Source organism: Gavialis gangeticus, unplaced genomic scaffold, assembly GCF_001723915.1.
Source record: "Gavialis gangeticus isolate Ggan-Ray unplaced genomic scaffold, GavGan_comp1, whole genome shotgun sequence".
NCBI lineage: Eukaryota > Metazoa > Chordata > Crocodylia > Gavialidae > Gavialis > Gavialis gangeticus.
This window is the reverse complement of record NW_017729020.1, coordinates 4,837,604-4,855,875: the sequence shown is the minus strand read 5'-3', so window position 1 is coordinate 4,855,875 and position 18,272 is coordinate 4,837,604. Positions and strand designations below refer to the sequence as shown.

At 50.3% G+C, this 18,272-nt stretch overlaps 1 protein-coding gene across 1 annotated transcript in view; it reads right to left on the bottom strand.

The window, feature by feature from the left end:
• The window catches only part of SLC4A5 (solute carrier family 4 member 5), a 49,548-nt gene that overhangs the window by 20,194 nt on the left and 11,082 nt on the right, over nucleotides 1-18,272 (bottom strand). Inside the window, exons 4-12 of the mRNA XM_019514373.1 lie at nucleotides 16,969-17,064; nucleotides 15,372-15,427; nucleotides 9,715-9,872; nucleotides 8,838-8,925; nucleotides 7,865-8,019; nucleotides 6,532-6,687; nucleotides 5,479-5,653; nucleotides 3,379-3,512; nucleotides 2,751-3,022 (exon numbers count right to left, since the gene is read on the bottom strand). Coding sequence (XP_019369918.1) covers nucleotides 2,751-3,022; nucleotides 3,379-3,512; nucleotides 5,479-5,653; nucleotides 6,532-6,687; nucleotides 7,865-8,019; nucleotides 8,838-8,925; nucleotides 9,715-9,872; nucleotides 15,372-15,427; nucleotides 16,969-17,064 — 1,290 coding nt within the window. The remainder of the gene's footprint in view (nucleotides 1-2,750; nucleotides 3,023-3,378; nucleotides 3,513-5,478; nucleotides 5,654-6,531; nucleotides 6,688-7,864; nucleotides 8,020-8,837; nucleotides 8,926-9,714; nucleotides 9,873-15,371; nucleotides 15,428-16,968; nucleotides 17,065-18,272) is intronic.

Sequence of the window (18,272 nt, the reverse complement as noted above, 5' to 3'; positions counted from 1 at the left end):
CAGGCAGGGGGCTGGATGGGTTGACCTCTCAAGGTCCCCTCCAGCCCCACTTCTCTGTGATCCTATGACTTCTTTGGGTGTTCACATGCAGAATGGAGCTTTTCCAGAACCAGACATAGTTGCGAGTTCTACTGCTTTAAATTGCTCATGCCCCAACATAGAGTATGCTGTAGCATGTGCTGTATTTTTGACCACAAGGTCCATCAGTGCTTCACACAAATGGAGAGATTGGAGTAGAGCTAAGAGTAGGACACCTTAAAAAAATGGAAGAGTATCAAACATGAAATAAGTCGACCATTTATAGAGTGATACTCACTTGAGATTGAAAGCAGCCAAATAGATGTGTGCAGCAGAGACAAACATGGTACAAATCAGTTATAACAGTCAAAAGCCATTCCTGTTACACTACCAGAAAAAATATTAAGCACTCAATGGGCAATTACCATATGCTCTCAGTGTTCAGGAAATGCTCAGAGCGACCAGGGTGAAAGCTCAGGTCAAGGAAGGTTGCAGCTATAAGAGGGCTTTTGGAATTGCAATTCTACCATACGGAACGAACGGAGACTGGGTTTGCTTCAAACGAGGACACCATGTGTGCTTTGCCTTTGCTCAGCTGCTTGAAGCCAGCTGGGTAAGAGCAAGGCAGGCTAACCCCACTGTCCCCCAGAGGACGGGCCTCCAACTCAACTGCAGAGAAATCACGGAGGTGGCTGTTCCACCTCTGTGGGATAGATGATGCTGGCTAAACACAGCGGAGGACTCCAAGACATCCCAAAGCCACCTGGTGCTCAAAAATGGCCCCTTTGTGACCACACTCCCTTATGGGGCCCAGGTCCTGCTTTCACATACAACACAGCTCCAGAGAGTATATGACAGGGTGGCCAGAATTCCTTCTGAAAGTCCCCAAAAATCAGACAACTGATTCCCCTTGCCCCCAGCCCACTCCTGGATCCTGGGTGACCTGTGTGGAACCAGGGGGGAACCCTCATGCCACATAGTCAGAAACCCAGTCACCCTGCATCACTGTTGGCTCTCGCTGTTGGGCGGTCCAGGGCTGCAGACATGAGCCTACCAAGGGAGAAGGAACCCGATCCTGATCCTCTGCTTGTTCTAACCCAACGTTGCTCTGCACTGGTTGTTTATTCCCAACCAGAGGTGAGCTCATGCTAAGGCTTCACACTTGATCAGACCAGGGTGTCCACAGCCTTGCTGGACTAAGCCCTTACATTCAACAAACAACTGCAGAGTTGTTAAAAAGGAGCATCAGTTCACCTGTCCCCTCCCTGATGCACCCAACACACACATTTTTGACCACCAGGACTCAACAGCATTGATCTAACATCCCACATGTTATGTCAGGTGTAGGCCACTGGTGTGCAATCACATATAGGCCAACTATGGCTATGGAGGCTACTAACATTGTTTCCCACACTTCTGTCTCCAGGGCGAGGGTTAGGTTGCAGTACGTTTCCACCTCTTCCTTCCACCATCGTTCTTTTAAAACAAGAACGCCCAAAGGGCTCCCTTTTCCTTACAGCACTAGCACACCCAAGGGAAAATGTTTCCTACTCATGTGACAAACAGCAAGGTCTTAGTTCCAAAGAGTGTAACGGGAACTCTGGAAAATTTGGACATGTGATTCAAGAGCCAATCTGGATGGGAATGACAAAATGTCAGTACGATTTGGTGGGTTGGCTTGGGGTGGGCTAAAAGTGAGCCCGAATTACAGCCATGTCAGAGAAGAGTACATCTTGGCTCTGGAAAAATGCAGGTTGTGTCTCACCCACCATCCTTTTGCTTTCCCTGGCCTACATCTTGTGTCATGTTGCGGTGGCAGACACTGGGCCTAGGCTGTAGGCAGCTGTTAGACACAGCAACACACAGCTCCCCACCCCTATACCAACCCGTGTCTAAAAAGAGACCAAGGTGTGGGGGGAAAAAGGGTCAGGAGGAGGGATCACTCAGAAGGGTGTCTGAAAGCCACTGATCATCCCACTAAAAACGTCATCCCACCTAACTGGAGAGGACAAATTCACCCTGGAACATGCATTTGTGAACCATCCTGCTCTGGCTGCAGGATGTTAAGTGAGGATGGCTTTCATCTCTCCTAGCTGTTGTTCTGTGCTTGACCATCTATGGAGGAGGTCTTCTCTAGGCTCTCATCTTTCAGGGATGTTCTGGCTTGCTGGGAGATGCTGAGTAGTTTTCGGGAGCACTGCTATTTGTGGGGGGGTTGGGTCAGAGCACATGATGATGGGGGAGATGGCCTTCAAAAGAACCCCTACCTTAGAGAGCTACCTCCTTGGCGGACAGGTACAGACATATGCTTAGAGGTCCTGAGCCCAGAGACGCATGGGCCATATTATTGCGATCCCTCTCTCATGGGAGAATGTCCTTTGGCTGAGATAACACCTAGCCCACAACAGCAGGAGATTTGGGTTTGATCCAGGCTGCTGGTATCTTTGCCTCCATTTCACAGAGGAGGAAACCGAGGGAGGTGAGCCCTTCAAGCCCAGATGTAGACACCAGGTCTCCTGCCACCCAGCCCACATCTCATGCTACTGCCGTAATCCCCCAGTGGAAGCTCACAGCCCAGAATCAGATGCCCACGCATCCGCATCCCAGTCGGCACAGATCAGTCAGGAGGCCTCTCAAAACTCCTCCAGACCTCAGCCAGACCCCAGTGCGGGCAAAGCTCAGACCGTGTCCTCACGCAACGCTCAGCAGGGAATAATAAGACTCGTGCTCACCTTGGTCAGGAGCGATGCACTCGCACTTGTACATGGTGACGTAGTCCGGCCTGAAGTCTGAATTGATGGGGTAATAGTTGAAGGCTCCAATCATCTTCTTGATGGCGTCGTAGATGAAGATGAAGCTGATGAGGGTGGAGAAGCCCTCCTCAGTGAAGCGTGTGATGTACTTTATAATGAAGCTGGCATCGGTGGCCACCAGAATAAGGCACTGCAGGGCAGAGTGGAGGCCGATCCACAGGCGAAACTCCATGTAGTCGATGCTGTTGCCTCTAACGGGGCACACCCAAAGAGCATCACACAACAACAGGGTTGGCCCGTTCCCTCAGCGCCAGGAGACCGAGGCCCAGGGAAAGGTGTCACCATACGGGAACGGAGGAAGAGCCCTCACAACTGTCCAGTTAATGGTTTTCCTAAAGCCCTCACTTCCCCATGCTCCCATGCTCATAGACCCACTGTGATGGAGAACAGGTTTTTTAGCCTCTCTGTCTAGGGCAACAACCCAGACCCAGAGCCCATCAGGCTCAGATGCACAAGGATTTTTAGGCTTTCAGGGTTGGGGCTCCCTCCACTCCCCTGGGCTTGGATGCAGGCTGGGCTGGGAGGCTGGGACCATCCCTTCACCTACTTGCTGAAGTCGAAGAGGAGCTTCTCAAATATGAGAATGGGTCCTGTGCTGCTCAGGATGATGAGTGGCTGCCCGGCAAAGAAACAGAACACCGAGCCCGCCATTGCCGTGCCGAGGAAGCTCTCCATGACACCCTGGAGAAGGAGAGGGCCCAAGGTCTCAATGTAGGGATGAGAGACGGGTGCGCTGGGCTGCCCCCTCACACAAGGGACCATGGGTGGTGGCCAGACTGCAGGAGTGCTGAGAACAGGGCGCAGCGATGGGTGCCAGCTCTCTCACCTGTCCTCCCTCCCTGTGGTACAGATCACTAATCCCTTCCCTCCACCTTGTCTCCTCCAGACAGACGCCAATGGGTTGGGGTTGCATGGGGAAGAGGTGAATTAAGGCCTGGGTGTCTTACAGGCCTTTCAAGGACTCTGTTGTGTATAGGCACATGCTGAAAGGCAATTAGGGCACTAGTTTGGGCTGCGGGGGGAGATGCTGGGATACTTCTAGGGCTCAGATTTGGAGGGAATGTGTCTTTCCATCAAGGGTTAGGATCTGCCCTTGGCTGAGCAGGGGCAGTTCACAGAGAAGGAGTAGGAAGGACCTTTTTAAGGGCATCTGGGCAGGCATGTAGCCAGTGTAGCAAAATGCCATCTTGGTCTCTTCCCGGACCAGGTGCGGCTGGTGAACTCAGACTGGTGGGGTGGTGGAGCTTCCCACGGGAGCAGGGAGGCAGGGTTTGCAGCCAGCCAGGAGTGGGGGGTTGGGGTTTGCAGCCAGCCAGGCACTTCGGCCAGTAGCGGGGAGGCTGTGACCATCCCCCAACCCCTGTGGGATGCTCCACTGTCCCACCAGTCTGAGTTCACCAGCCGCGGCCGTCCCAGACTCTGCTATAAGGTTTTTCCTTCCCATTGTCTCCTCACCTGCTTGTCAATCTGGTTGCCTCAGGTTACGGCTACTATGTCACCTCAAGCCGGTACGGGGGAAGTGAACCTAGTCTCTTTTGTTTTATCCCTAACCTCATGGCAGAGGGGTAGTGGCTCAAGAGATTTCAATCTCTGAGTTGACCCGTGATGCTTTTTAAATTGGTTGGTTAGCCTTAAACAACACCTGCCCTGATTGGACTTGGAAGGTGTGGTCAGAAAAGTTTATTTAAGAGCCCCTTCTTCCTGGAGAGAGGAGAGCCATTCTGGAAAGCATGGAATAAGCTCACAGCCTCTGGGGTTCTGCTGGGCTCCAGATGAGTAGGAAGGGCCATTTTGGGGAACATGTGAGCAACTGCCCAGGCAGAGAGATGGGGATCGCTCTCTGGAAACTCACTGACACACCATGAAGTGCTTGCCTCCAGAGGAAAGCTCAAGCAGCCTCTGGATGATACTTGTGAGTAACTTACCTAAACCTTATCTAAAAATATAGCTTGCTGTCAAGAAGATACATGTTTAAAGGCTACCTAGCCACACTGTTTGTTCTAAGGTTATTCTTCGATATTTCTCTAACCTGTACCCTTTCCCAAGCCTACTGTCTGTAACCAATAAAGGTCTCCACTGTATCAAGCATGGTAGACTCATTGGGAGGTGGTTTGGGCATGCCTTTTTTTATTCCCTTGGCTTGGATGACCAAGGGAGGCTACTTTTTGTGCCTCAGGCTAAGGGAAGCACCCCGCGTTCTCACAGCAGGTGAAGCACTCTCAAGGTCTACAAGGCCCGTGTATCCCAGGGGGCACAGGGATGAAGACAGACCAGAACCCCTGGGTGGTGGCAACAGTGGCCCCAGGCTTGCAGGTGTGCTCCAGGAAGGGGGCCAGCCAGATGTGAGGTGCCCCAGGGAGGCACTCAGAGTTTGGTAGGTGGTCTGGCACAGTGAGGTAGGTGGCTCAGCACAGGAGCACCTGCTACTGGCCTGCCACAGCCAGCACACAGACTGGTCAGGCACTGGCACTGGGGACAGGGCATGTGGGCAGTGAAATCTGCCCTGCTGGGTGTCTCACAGCCCAGGGCAGCTGATGCACAGGTTTTACACCAAACCAAACTCCAGTACAGCTTCTGGCTTGAGCCCATCTCTACCAACTCCCCTCCTCCTCCATGTGGCTGGAGCACTTCTCAGCTTGCACTTTACCTGGTAGTTGTCCGTCGCATCACCAAGCAACCCCCCGAAGGTGATGGCATTGGTGATGCAGCCCAGGTAGATGAAGAGGATGGCAGAGATCGACTGGATGTGGAAGCCTTCATAGAAATCACTCAGGAACCAGGGCAGCTTCCTCTTGATATCCAAGTACAGGCCCCCACAAAACCTGGGAGAAGGAGGTGGAAAGATCTGCCTTGCAGCCATGCTGTGAGCCCCCAGCCCAAGGAGCTCACTTGTAGGTGCCCAACAGCAGCTCCACGCAACCCACAAGGAAGGACAAGCAAACACGTGAGACCTCTGTGGCACTGGTGTGTGTCAGGGAGTGCGTTCAGTGGCCAAGACTCCTCTGTGGCCCTCCCCTCACAACTGCTCTTGGATTTCTGCTCCACGTCTACTTTAAAACCAATGGCAGCAGTATTTTTATTCGGGCAGCACTGAGAGAGTTGAGTGACTTCCCAGATCATCATCGTCTGCTAATCTATCTCCCCTCCACAAGCATTAACCCCCCTCCATCCTTTTTACTGGTCCCGACGTTCCACTGTTCAAAATACCCTTTCCTCTGCAAAGCTTTCTGTCTGCTAGCCATTCCTGGCAATGCCAATCTTTTCTTTCACAGCCCCGAGAATTTTTGTTTAGCTCTGGCTAAAAACCTTTCCTCAGGTGTGCTCATATTAACTCAGGTGGGGAAACAACTGGTCGTGAAGGGCTGGAGGCACGGCCAGGCTGCCCAGGAAGGCTAGATTTTATTTTAGCACTCTGAGAAAGAGAGACACCATAATGCTCACAGGACTAATGACACAGTATCTCTTGACTATTTTCTGCCTGGTTTGCTGTGGTTTTTTATACTTAGTACAAAACCTAGCAAATTGGTGCACATGCCAATGGTTAGACTTGTTTTAGCTTTGATCCTAAATGTTGCATCCCTTGATCAGCCCACCTCAGTGCAAAGGTGATCAAACCAGTGTTCCCAGTGCACAGAGCTCTGGTGGGCCCCTGGGGTGCTGAGGCCCTGCAAAGCATTTAAGCAGCCGAGGTACTACCTACCTGCCCGTCCAGAGAAGTTCCTCCCCGACTTCGTGTGCAGCTGGCATCTCTCCATCGTCACTGCCACTGCCACCCCCTCCACCGCCGCTGCCTCCGGCTGCTCCGCCAGCCACACCATTCATTTGCCCTGCCTCGTTCAGGGAGAACACAGATTTCCTGAAAGCATACAAGAGGCTCTGCTTTCTGGAGACCTTGCTGCACGTCTGCCCAGGCCGGTCTTTTGTGTAAAGTGCCAGACTCTGGAGTCAGGTGAGAATTTCAGCTCTCAAGCCCCATGGCTTGTAGGGGCTAACAAAATAAGACCCCACCAAGGCTCAAAACCTAGAGGACCAACTGAGAGCCCTCCAAAGTCTAGTTAAAAAACAAACCCTTCTGATTTCCAGAGACCACTCCGAATGGAGCCACGGACTCTTTTTTATGTGAGTTAGGTCCTTAGCTTAGGTCCCACCTGAACTCCTCACAGCCAGAACTGGCCAGGACTTGCCCCATCCTGCCAAAACTTTTCAAGGTTTCACACATTTCCCCATCCCCTGCTGGTGATTCAGCCTCCATCGCATAAGTTGCCCAGAAATTCCTGGCCTTGGGAAAGTGCTTCAAACAAACTGTTGTGGACACCTGTATATTCCTCTGCATAAGTTGGATTTGGGTGATGCATCAGTTCCTAGTGATAAGCCATTTATAGTTGACTAATTCCCAGCGAGTCCCTTATAGCCCTGGGCTTTGCTTCCTGGCTGTCTGGAAAGTACATTTCTTGGGATTAGCTCCTGCATGAAATGCTGCCATCTAGGCTACACCAAGGAGATGGCACTTGGGTCAATCTAGAATGGCACATCGAACAATATTATAGGGACAGTTTCGACAAGGATCGAGCTGGCTTTCCTATCAAAAGGAATAACCTGCTAGGCTAGTCAGGGACAAGCTAGTAAAGTTCCACAACTAAAGCACCACGGTTCATCCATTTCAAATGGGGGTTTGTTTCTGCAAATACAGTTTAGCTCCGGGTATTGTGAAATGCATCCGCTCACATTGCTGAGCTGCTTATGCTCGTTGGCCTCTGTGTAACACCAGGACCTGTCACTAGACTTAGTCCTAATTCACTACTCTAACTTGCTGCAAAGTCAAGCTTGCTATGCTGCTCATAGCAACTCTTAGCTTTTTAAAGCACCCACTTCATAGCACTTGACGAGGAAGGTCAGTGTCACTACTCTCTGTTTCCACACGGATGTGTGGACGTGACTTCCCAAAGTCACACGCCAGGCTGGAAGCCCAGCAGGCGATACACCCTGCGTCTCCTGACTGCCTGATTTCTGGCTTGTCACTAGCAGCCCCGTACCTCTTGTCAGCAGATGGCAGTTTCTTGGGGGGCTCTATTCGGATGTTGGGATCCCACTCGCCAGGTGGCAGGACAATAACTTCATCCAGAAATTCATCAATCCCAGCGATCAGGTCTTCTCGGTCCCTGGCTTTGTAGGCAACGTCACTGAAGAGCTGGAAATCAATAGAGACAACAAACTTTTCGCTCAGAAGACCCCAGTTTCAGCTACCCCCTGTGCCTAGCTCACACTTTAGATCACTGCAGAGGTTGACTCACTCCTTGCTGGTGTGAAAATGGTGCCAGTGAATGCTACTTAGACAATGTAGGCCCTCCTGGCTGTTACCACAGTGCAGGCTGCGGACATCTGGAATGCCACAATGCAGCCGGGACAGAACTTATCCTTCTGCTCCAAAACCACAGTCCCCCATCAGATAAGCCGCAAAAGGATGAGCAGAGCACAAAGAAGCCTCTAACACACACTGAGATGTGATCCAGAGGTGGGTCATGGCAGGAGCACACCCATAGCGGCACACGTGTGGGCAGAACAAAGGTGTGACGGCACAAGGATGAAACTGCTTCTTAGCTTGATCCGGCTCAGCTGCAGTTGCTGTGTCTTGACAGCTATTACCACCCGTGCTAGCAAGATGAAAGAATGTCGTGCCAGGCTGTGCTAAACTCCCGTGTGCACTTTGCTGGACAGATACACCCCTACACTTGCACTTTCTACACACACACCCACACATACAGCTGCTTTATTTTAGTAATTTAAAGTGAATTCTTGTGCACACCAGCTGCTCAGCTCTTGGCAACTGGACTACAGTGGAACCGCATAGATTTTCAGCTGTCAGTTTGGCCGCCTGGCTTTAATCCCGGCTCTGGGGGAGCGTGTCACTCCAAGCTGGGGAAGGTACGTATGGAATGGATGCCTGGATGGGGTGCACGTGAAGGGGATGTTTCCTGAGCAGGCGTTGGTCATGCCTTGGGTACTTACGTCATCCACCATGAGGGTCGCGATGGCTCTGCCAATCTCATTGTAGGATTTTGCTTTTCCGGAAGGGCCCAGGAGAATAAAAAGGAACCTGATGCAAAAAGACAGCGCTTGTGAGTCCATGGCTGGCCTGGCAATCAGTGCCAGGTTAATTCACAGCAGTGCCCAGCGCACAGGATCTTGGCCTGGGGCACCTGGGGGAGAAGGCCGTTTCAGTACTGACTGTAGGGGTTTGCAAAATGCGGGAACAGGCCTTGGGAGTTTCACTGCTTGGTTATCTCGGTAAAGGACCCGATCCAAATCCCACTGCTGTCCAATGGGGCATGGCCCACTGAGGTCAGTGAGAGCTGGACTGGACCTTTTATGCCTATGGCAATATGTGATAAAACATCAGGGCTCCCTGACCCGCCAGTGCCTGGGATAAACGGGGAGGTGAACGATTCTGCTAGTGGCCCTGACCAAGAGGAAGCGCTTCTTTCCCCGAAGAGTAGGGGCTGGTAGAGCTGCATTCAGCCCTATTTACAGATGGAGAAGCTGAGGCAGATACAGGGAAGGGAGTTCCCCACCATTACAGACCAGATCAGTGGTGGAGCCAGAGAATGAACCCAGTAGTCCTGATTCCCCGAATACTGCGGGTTAAAAAAGGGTCCATTATCCCTTCAGCTCTGGGGGATCTGTGTTGCTCTATTACCGTGGGCCACTTCTGTGAGCCACATGAGACATGACTTGGACCCCTCAGGAGCCCAGAGACCTGGAAAGAAAGTGCATTCCCACCTGTTTCTGAGGGCAATGCATGCTTCCCCGGTGCCTTGGTGCTGACCCTGAGACCTTTCCTGGGTCCCGGCACAAGCCCGCTGGGTTTAACTGACCAGCAGCCTACCTGGTGGGGACAGGCACCTCCGTCACTCCACCCAGCATCGTCGCCTGTATAAGCCGCACGAAGGCCACGAAGGGCTTGTCGAGGAAATCCACTTCTCCCACCAGCACGTTGGAGGCCTCCGCATCTTTGGGGATCTTCTTCATGAACTTGTTTTTCAGCTGTTCAAGGGACAAGGGGCATTTGTAACCACTCCAATCATCTGTCATTCTCATTTTGAGGATCTGTTTCTGGTGGATACTCACTAGTCCCAGCTGAGCTCTGTCAAGGAGTGGGCGCAGCTCCTTGCCCCTACCTACGTGGCTACGCTCTGTTCATAAGACCTACTGACTGGTGATGGGCACCTCCCACACACTGCCAGGACCGCAGGGCTGACCGTCGCTGAAGCCCGACTCTCTCCCATGCTCCTATGACTCTGGGAGCTCACAAGTCAGGAAATGCCATGAAGGTGCGACTCAGGATAACACCGAGAGCGATAGCAGAGCTGGGACTCGCCCGGACTCAAAACCACACCTGTGCATGTGCTCGCGTCCCACACACTTCAAACCCGACTTTTGTGCAAGCCAGGCCAGGTGGGCATGTGTGTCTGGGTGGTTGTGAAGAGGGAGACTTTGCAGACAGAGACCTTCATGAATCAGTACTGATATATGGTGTGCCACCTGCACAGTGCTAGCAAAACGAGAGCCAACGTGCTTATGCTCTGCTCTGACTGCAAGTTTCCTTTACCTCTTCTTCCAAGCCCATGGGCCCCATTGGCTCCCTTCACAAAAAATGGAAGAAGACCTCAGGGCCCTGTAGTTCCTGTCTTGAGCTTCTGCTTTGCAGCTCTTTCCTGCCCCCGCCACCTCAGAAAAGCTCCCTTAGGGCGGAAGACAATTCACGGTTCCAGGAGGCCTCATTGTATCAATTCCTCCCTGGGTCTCCTGTCCCCTGCAGCCCTTTCATTATTCTTCATCTGAAAGGGTGCAATACAAAGCCAGGCAGGGTGTTATTATAATCTATATTGCCAGCATGAGGAGAGGCATGTGAGCCAAGCAGCAGGCTCACCCTCTTCTTCTAAGCTTTTAAATCCAAATGGAAAAAAATCATCGTCATAACACAACTCCTCCAAGGCAGCTCGGCATAACTGAGAGCGCCGACTAAGCTTCACTTAAAACTTAAAAAGTCCCTTTGTAGTGGGTCTAAGAGGCTGATTAAAACCCGGCATTCTTAGGAACTAAATGCTTTGCATATCTTAGTGTTAACTCTCTGTGCACCGTGGCTAGAGGCGATATTGCAGAGGCAGATGCCATGTGCTCAGCTGCTGCAACTTGCTCCAAATGCCAACCAGTCCCTCCGTCCTGGTTGCTAGCAGAGTTGAAGCCCATCCAGCAGGCTGCTTTCCTGGGGCCCCTTCGCCTGAGCAACCAAGCAGGTGCTACTCTCCCCTCCTGCTTGTGACAGTCACTCTGTGCTTCCCATTTCACAGCAAAAGGCAGCTCTAAAGGCCGTTTGGGTCACAAGGTTTGGAAAGGAGTGAGCAGAGATTCGGCAAAAGCACCCAGAGGCATCCTCCGGCTGGCAACTGAGGCAAGACTGGTCCCTATGGCGAACATGATGGGATTTCCTACTGGGCATCAGCAGTTTGTAGCGCATCAGGGCGGGAATCAAAAGGTGACCTGTTTCACCTCCCTCATGCTTCCTGGGACCCACAAAGGCCGTCTGCCTTCGCCTGTGGAAATGTAACTGCGATGCTGCCCGTTGGACCGTGGCAGATGGAGTTCAGTGGAGCAGGCCAGACGCAGGATCCACCTCCCACTCACACGACACTAATGCTTCTCTACACAAGCTGACTTTTGCCAGGAAAGTCAGGATTCAGGGCTCAGAGATGGAGGAGGCAGATGGGTTGGATGGGACGGCTGCCCTTTATCCAGTCCCCATGTTAGGAGCTATGGCAGAGGCAGCTCCCTGATGCATGGACTGCGTGACAGTCAGAAGTGCCGCGATCTCTTGTTTGGTTGCTAGAAAAGCGCACAGCTTTTCACTAGAGTGCATGTCACGCGAGGCCGGGGTGCGCCCTTGCCCTTTGGTGCCTGAGGCAGGCACCTCCCAACATTCACCGTCCTAGGCAACAATGAGGTGGGAAAGGACCCGTGTTCCTTTCCCTGTCTTTCCTGCTTCCATCCTTTGCTGGTTTCTCCATGAACAAACTTCCTCTGACCCATGCGCTGCTGGTGGCACCTTTCTTTATGCCAGCCAGAGTGGCGGCTCGTTACCGTACATAGTGATATTTTTTTCACATCAGCCATCAGCTTTAAATGAAGCACTTATAAATCAGTCTATGCACGTGGTTACAGTTGTTAGGGACTCCCTCAGCCTTGCACTCACAGGCCATTCTGGTTATGCTAAGCTTAGCTGCAGTGTGCAAAGGGGTTTCGGGAGGTGCTGGCAATTTCGAACCATTTTGCATTAACTTCTCTGCCTAGTTGTAAAAGGACGAGCGCCTTCAACAGGGCCCCATCAGCATTCCCCATTGCTGTGTCACTTCCCAGTTTGTCAGGGACATGCAGCGTGAGCAGACATTTTGCCATTTGTTCCTGCAACACCCTCATACTTTGGATGGGCAAAGCAGAGGAACTGTGTATCTGGGCACCTTTGGCTTCCATCAAACCATTTGTTTCCCCAGCATGGCACGTTCTGATTAACATAAAGACAAGAGGCTGGTCACACCCTGTCCCACCCATTCCACAAAGGCCTCAAAAGCCCTACTCATGTTCCTGTTAAAATGCAGTGGGAGAAGGGTATCTTGGAGTCTGCATTTGGGACCAGGTCTCTGAGGGGAGGAAACATGATTCTCCAAGGAGGGGATGATGTCTTCTTCACTTCCACACCGTCTTAGCCTCTGGCTAGCAACTGAACCAACTGCACTTGGCTGTCTGGAGCTCTGCATATTTCCAGAATTGTACCGGGCCTTGTTTTAGCACATACAGGCTAAGAGTCGGCAGGAGCACCTGTACAGGGATGTTTTGTGAAGCTTCCAGGGAGGACAGCAAGGTTTATAACTGGCAGGATGGCAAAGAGATTCAGACCTCCTGCTTTTAGGGCAGTATCCTGGGTACAGCCTGGAAGCCTCATTCAGTCAAAACTCTTGCTAAGACAAGCCTAGCCTATGTTGGAAGCAAAGCATGCAAACACACCTAAAATGGACTTAAAATACAGCCAACACCAGGAGCCTTGCCCGGACACTCTTTCTCCATTGTCTTTACTGACAACAAAAGTGTGCGTCTCAACAATAAACACAGGTTCTTCCCCATGTTTCCTATCAAATGCCCAGGCTTTACAGTGGCAGTATAGGTATATGACGGTATACTTATTATGCACCTTGCAATTCAAATCCTGCAGAGTCCTACCCCTGCTCAGACCCTGAGTCAGTAGCAGAAGTAGGCCCTTATCTTTTACATGGGTCCAGGAACAAGAAGGAGGTATGGTCACATGCACATGTTGTGCATTGCCTATTCCCCTTGTTGGATGAACCATGACCTGTGTCCAGAACAGCTATTTACTGCTGTGGAACAAGTCAGGAGCTTCCTGCTGCTGACAATTACTGTATTGGCTCTAAAGTGCATGTGTACCCACCCACACACACAAGCAGAGGTTTCACTACAGCCCTAGCCACTCCGATGATGGGAGTTTTGGCCAACTGAATATTGCAGGGTTTGACCTCTCAGAAACAACCAGGGAGGGAAAACACAAATAATCTCCATTAACAGCGAGGCACTTCGCCATACTGTTAATGGAAATGAAGTGACCCTTGTTGCTCCATTGCATGATATGATAAATAGTTGTGATAACTAGCAAACTCCTTAACTTCACCTTTAGAGCCAGACATAGTTCTCACTGGAGAATAAATGAGGTGCTGCTATACTGTTGAGACCCACGTGCTATGACTATATGAATAACCATCCTCCCCAACTTCACTTCTCACCCTTACCTCTTCCCATATGCCTTGTTACCCAGAACTTCCTCAACAAAACTGTGGAGAAAATTACTGCCTCTTGCTATGAAGCCTGGCTACCAATTAAATTGCTGAGTTGATGTTTATGACCCAGAGGTAGGCATCCTACTCAAGTGTGGAGATAAAACCATGATGGACGTATATCCACCTCCTCACCATATGGATACAGACAGCTCTTAAAAACAATTATAATGCTGATACCTCCTTGACTTTTCATGGAGTCTGACTGCACAAAAACATCACCGGTGAGTATAAAAAATACCTGCCTAGCAGCAGCACTTACAACATGGCCACTAAGGAATTTTGTAAAGAACAGCCTGGCAATTTTGTGAGTCATTATCATCAACCCTAGCATCCTGGTGTTTTGGAGGGTTTTTTAAAGGACTCTGCACACTTTTTAAAAAGGTTGGGCTGCTGGTGCACTGAGAATACTGCTTAGCAGGGTAGCCATCTATAATGCCCACTCACTGCTTCTCATTTTCGACTTAAATAATCAACTTTTTCCAAAAGTGACAATCTTGTTTGGTTCTGCTTCACACAATGGTCACAGCCAAAAGAGGCTATCCATATAAATTATCAACATAAATGACAATGACTTATTCCACAGGAAACCGCATGAAAATTTGGAAGGTCAAGTAGTCACCTGCCCACGTGCATCTTCCATGAAACAAATGTGACTACGGAGAAGTGCATTTTCAGTGTCCAAGTGACCTAATAGAACATGCTGTTGAGGGATACCTCTGGGAAACCATCCTTTGTTGGATTGTGAAAACCAGGCACTTAGGAACAGTGCAGTTTTCAGCCTGGTACAAGCCAGTTGTGCATCCTGTCTCATTTCCTGTGTCCAGCGGGCACCAACAAACTGACACGACTCCAAAGAGGATGTCAAGACCCCCATAGCAGACAATACATCTATAGGAGAAGTCTCTTCTTCACCTGAGGCCACTAGTTCTTGGCATATACCTAGAAACATTGCTGCCCAGACCATTCAATTGTTTTCATCCTATCTGATCTACCTGCAGAATACACTCGTTATCCACAAAAGCATCCTCTAGTCCTTGGCAGGCTACCATGTGGTTGGCTTCCATCACGTCACGTGGCAACGCATTACACAGGGTCATTGTATTGTGTGTACCAAGGCATTTCCTTTTTGTTACTTTTTAATGTATCACCCCACTGTTTCACCGCACGTTGGCCTGTTCACCAAGACAAGGAGCTTGGTAGAGTCATAAAGGCATTCAGCATCCATGAGATCATCTGAAAAGGTAGGAGTGAAAATACCTAGGGGACATATTTGTTCAATCTACAGGGTGCATAGATGAGAAGGGATGTGAAAGATTTCCTTCTACAGGCTATTTCACAACTGCCTACTCAAAGGATTTTTGCAGCTTTCTCTGAGGCCTCAGGTACGTCCTAGCAGGGAAAAGACTCCAGGACGCAATCCCCTTTCATTAGTGTTATGTTCCAATGGAGCTGTTCTCTCGGCCTGAAATAACTTGGATCTGGGTGACTAGGACTACAGCACTGGGGAGGGCTGCGGGTTACTTTTAAATGCTCCTGCTAAAAGGAGGAGAATGAAAAACACATTTTTTTCTCATAATGGGAGACCATCTCTCATTTTGCTGTAGAAAACCTGGGTCCAAGAAAGGCGTTCAGAACTTACTACCTGATCTGTGCTTGGCGCCTCTGTAATGTCATTCATGCTTCGGCTCTGGGCATGGCCTAGGGAAGCAAAAAAAGGAAGAAAGACATGAGAAACCCTAGAGGCTACTATATAGGCTGCTATACACAGATACATGGGTCTGTGACTTTTATGCCCTTCATCTCTGTGGTTGAGAAGCTGGTGAAATGGGGAATGGGGCCCCACAGTTGCTCATTTCTATAGGAGCCTGCATTCAAGTCCAGTTTATGAGGGCATAAATCTGGTGTGACTAAAATGGGCAGGTTCTGTATGCGAAGTGGTATAACTGCAGGGACGACCATATTTACACCAGGGTCACTGAGATCTCATTCAGGCACCAAGCTGACCTTCAAGACTTTTCGAGCTATGCTGGCAAACCCCCCAAAGTGCCGATGTAGCTTTGCCTAGGGGGAATTTAAACCAGTACTGCAGTCAGAAGAAGCTATGCTGCTGAAAGGACATTGCAGTCAACGTAACTGTGTCTGCATTTGGGTGCTGCCTGGCACAGCGATGCACTTCACCTGGTTGGTTTAAAGTGCCTTGGGTTGTCTCTGCCGAAGGTGTAGCTACATCTTGGCCTGAAGTACAGACACCCTGAGTCACAATGTGATGCCGGATCTTTTCCTGCAGCAGGGCAATGACACCCTGCTATATGTTCAGGGCTTCTCTGCAATGCTTTTGATTTACTATACTGTGACATTTTAGTTATTCGTTATTAAGTCATCTGTGGCAGTACAGTGAACATTATTACACAGGCAGTTCACTGTAGCTAGCTTTGCTCTCTACCTTACCCCTAACTCGGTCAAGGGAAAGGTGAACTATAAAACTGAGGATAACTGCAGCAGAGACAAAACCCTTTATTAGACCAACTAAATAGTTGGAAAAATTGTTCTGTGCAAGCTGTTGGGTATAAACACCCTTCTTAAGGCATAGGGAGAGTCTACAGTTGTTTTGTGCTCTCCTGGATGGGACAGATGCCAGTATGCAAAAATGCAGGTCTCTGAAAATGCCAGTGTGGACCCCAAAGCTTGCAAAGAACAGTTTTTCCAACTATTTAGTTGGTCTAATAAAAGATACCACATTTACCCAAAGAACCTTGTCTACTGATGTCCTTAGATCCACACAGTTACAACCAACACCCCCGTTATACCTACTCAGCCTTTAAAAATACGTGCCATAAGATTACTGGGGAAGGTGTTACAGAAAGAGCTCCTGTGAGATGCTTCACCTTCTGATTATATGAAATACTTGCTATTAGTTATTGAACAGTGCAGCCTAATGGACTGATGCTTTATGAAGTATAACCCACCTCCAGCTCATCTTTTTCCATGCTAGGAATCTAAGGCTGGACTTAAAACACCATTAAGCAGGGCATTTTCTACTGGGCAAGGAGGGGGTGAGAATCTTTTCCTTTATAGGCTTTAGCCCAGTAAACACTTCTAGGAGACAGGCGAGGCCCAGGGAAGTGCTGCAATTTGCCATATGCAAGTCAGCAGCAAAACCCAAACCCCGGAGTATGGACCTCAGCCCAGTGTCTCTCCTCCAGACCTCCACAGCCTCGCGAGGCCACTGTTGGACTTACGTAAACGTCCGTAACTTGCGCTCTGCCTCATGCGGAGATCTTCGGTGGAGCGGTGAAAGGCAGCTCCGGCAGCCGGGGTCCGGACAGGGCTGCGAACTGAGGGGGAAAGAGCACCGAGAGCTATCGGCACCTGTTCCAGAAGCAGCCCGGTCAGCCCCTTCGAGCCGGGAGTGTGCGTGACCAGCCGGGCTGGCTAAACCTGGCCCGGCTACTTGAGATTTCACAAAACTAATGATAGTTTGCAGAAGTTGGCTCAATTTCTGCCTCTTCACTCACTTTGGTCCTACTCCGAGTCATGTTTCTGTTAGGAAAGGAGTGTCACTTCTGGGAGACACGCTGGATGTTTTCCAAGCCAGGCGACTTATCTCATTCACGTTGCCCACTCCAAGGCCTGTGCATCACCAGACTCCCACTCAGGCGCTATTTTGAGACCGTAAGTGTGATTTACCGATACACAGGCCAGCGCTTGTGCTCTCTGAGCAGGACGGACTGTCACACACTGTCAGTACCCACTCAGCTCCTTGCACGTGGGGCTTGCTCTCCAAAACACGCTTAAAACCCGATGGAAGAAACTGCAAATTTCCCAGGAAACAGAACTTGCTCGAGCACTCTACTGAGATGGTGCGAGTCTAAAGAGCAAGCAGCTCACTTCCCCCACAGCCATGTCAGTCCTGCCAGTCTCACAAGGGCTTAAATGAAATACCCCCGACCCTACAGAGAACCAGCAGCCTGGGAGATACAGGGAGTGAGCCCTGAATCTGATCTCACTTGTATCTTGGGGTAACTACACTGACCTTTGCTGGAGTCCTTCCCGATTAACCATGATGCACATGAGCTCGAAGTCTGATCTTTTGAGAAAGAAGGGGTTTGTTTTTAACACAGCTACTGTCTGGAATAAAACTAGTGTTTGCAGATGTTCAGTGCCTTTGGCTCACGTTCAGTACTACTGATGAACGAGGATGCTGTCCCATGTCCCAGGCAGACAGAGCTGTCTAGACCTCAAGAGTTTCCAAGGCTGGGGTAAATGCCATTTTTCCCCCACCACGAGAAGAAAAAACTTGGAACTTCCCTTGGGGTGGAAATTCCAAAAATAACCATTTGGGGATCGGTGAAGGGAAAGCCAGGCCCATCTTCCAGCTCAGTGCTGATGTCTGTAGGGAATAACTACCACAGCACAACACAAAGCTGGGCATCATTCAATTCCCAATACAGCTCTGCTGGTGGCACCAATGGGTCTATTCTGCTTTTTAGAGAACTGCTCTTCCAACAAACCTCAGTGTCTTACTGCTGACAATAGAAAGATG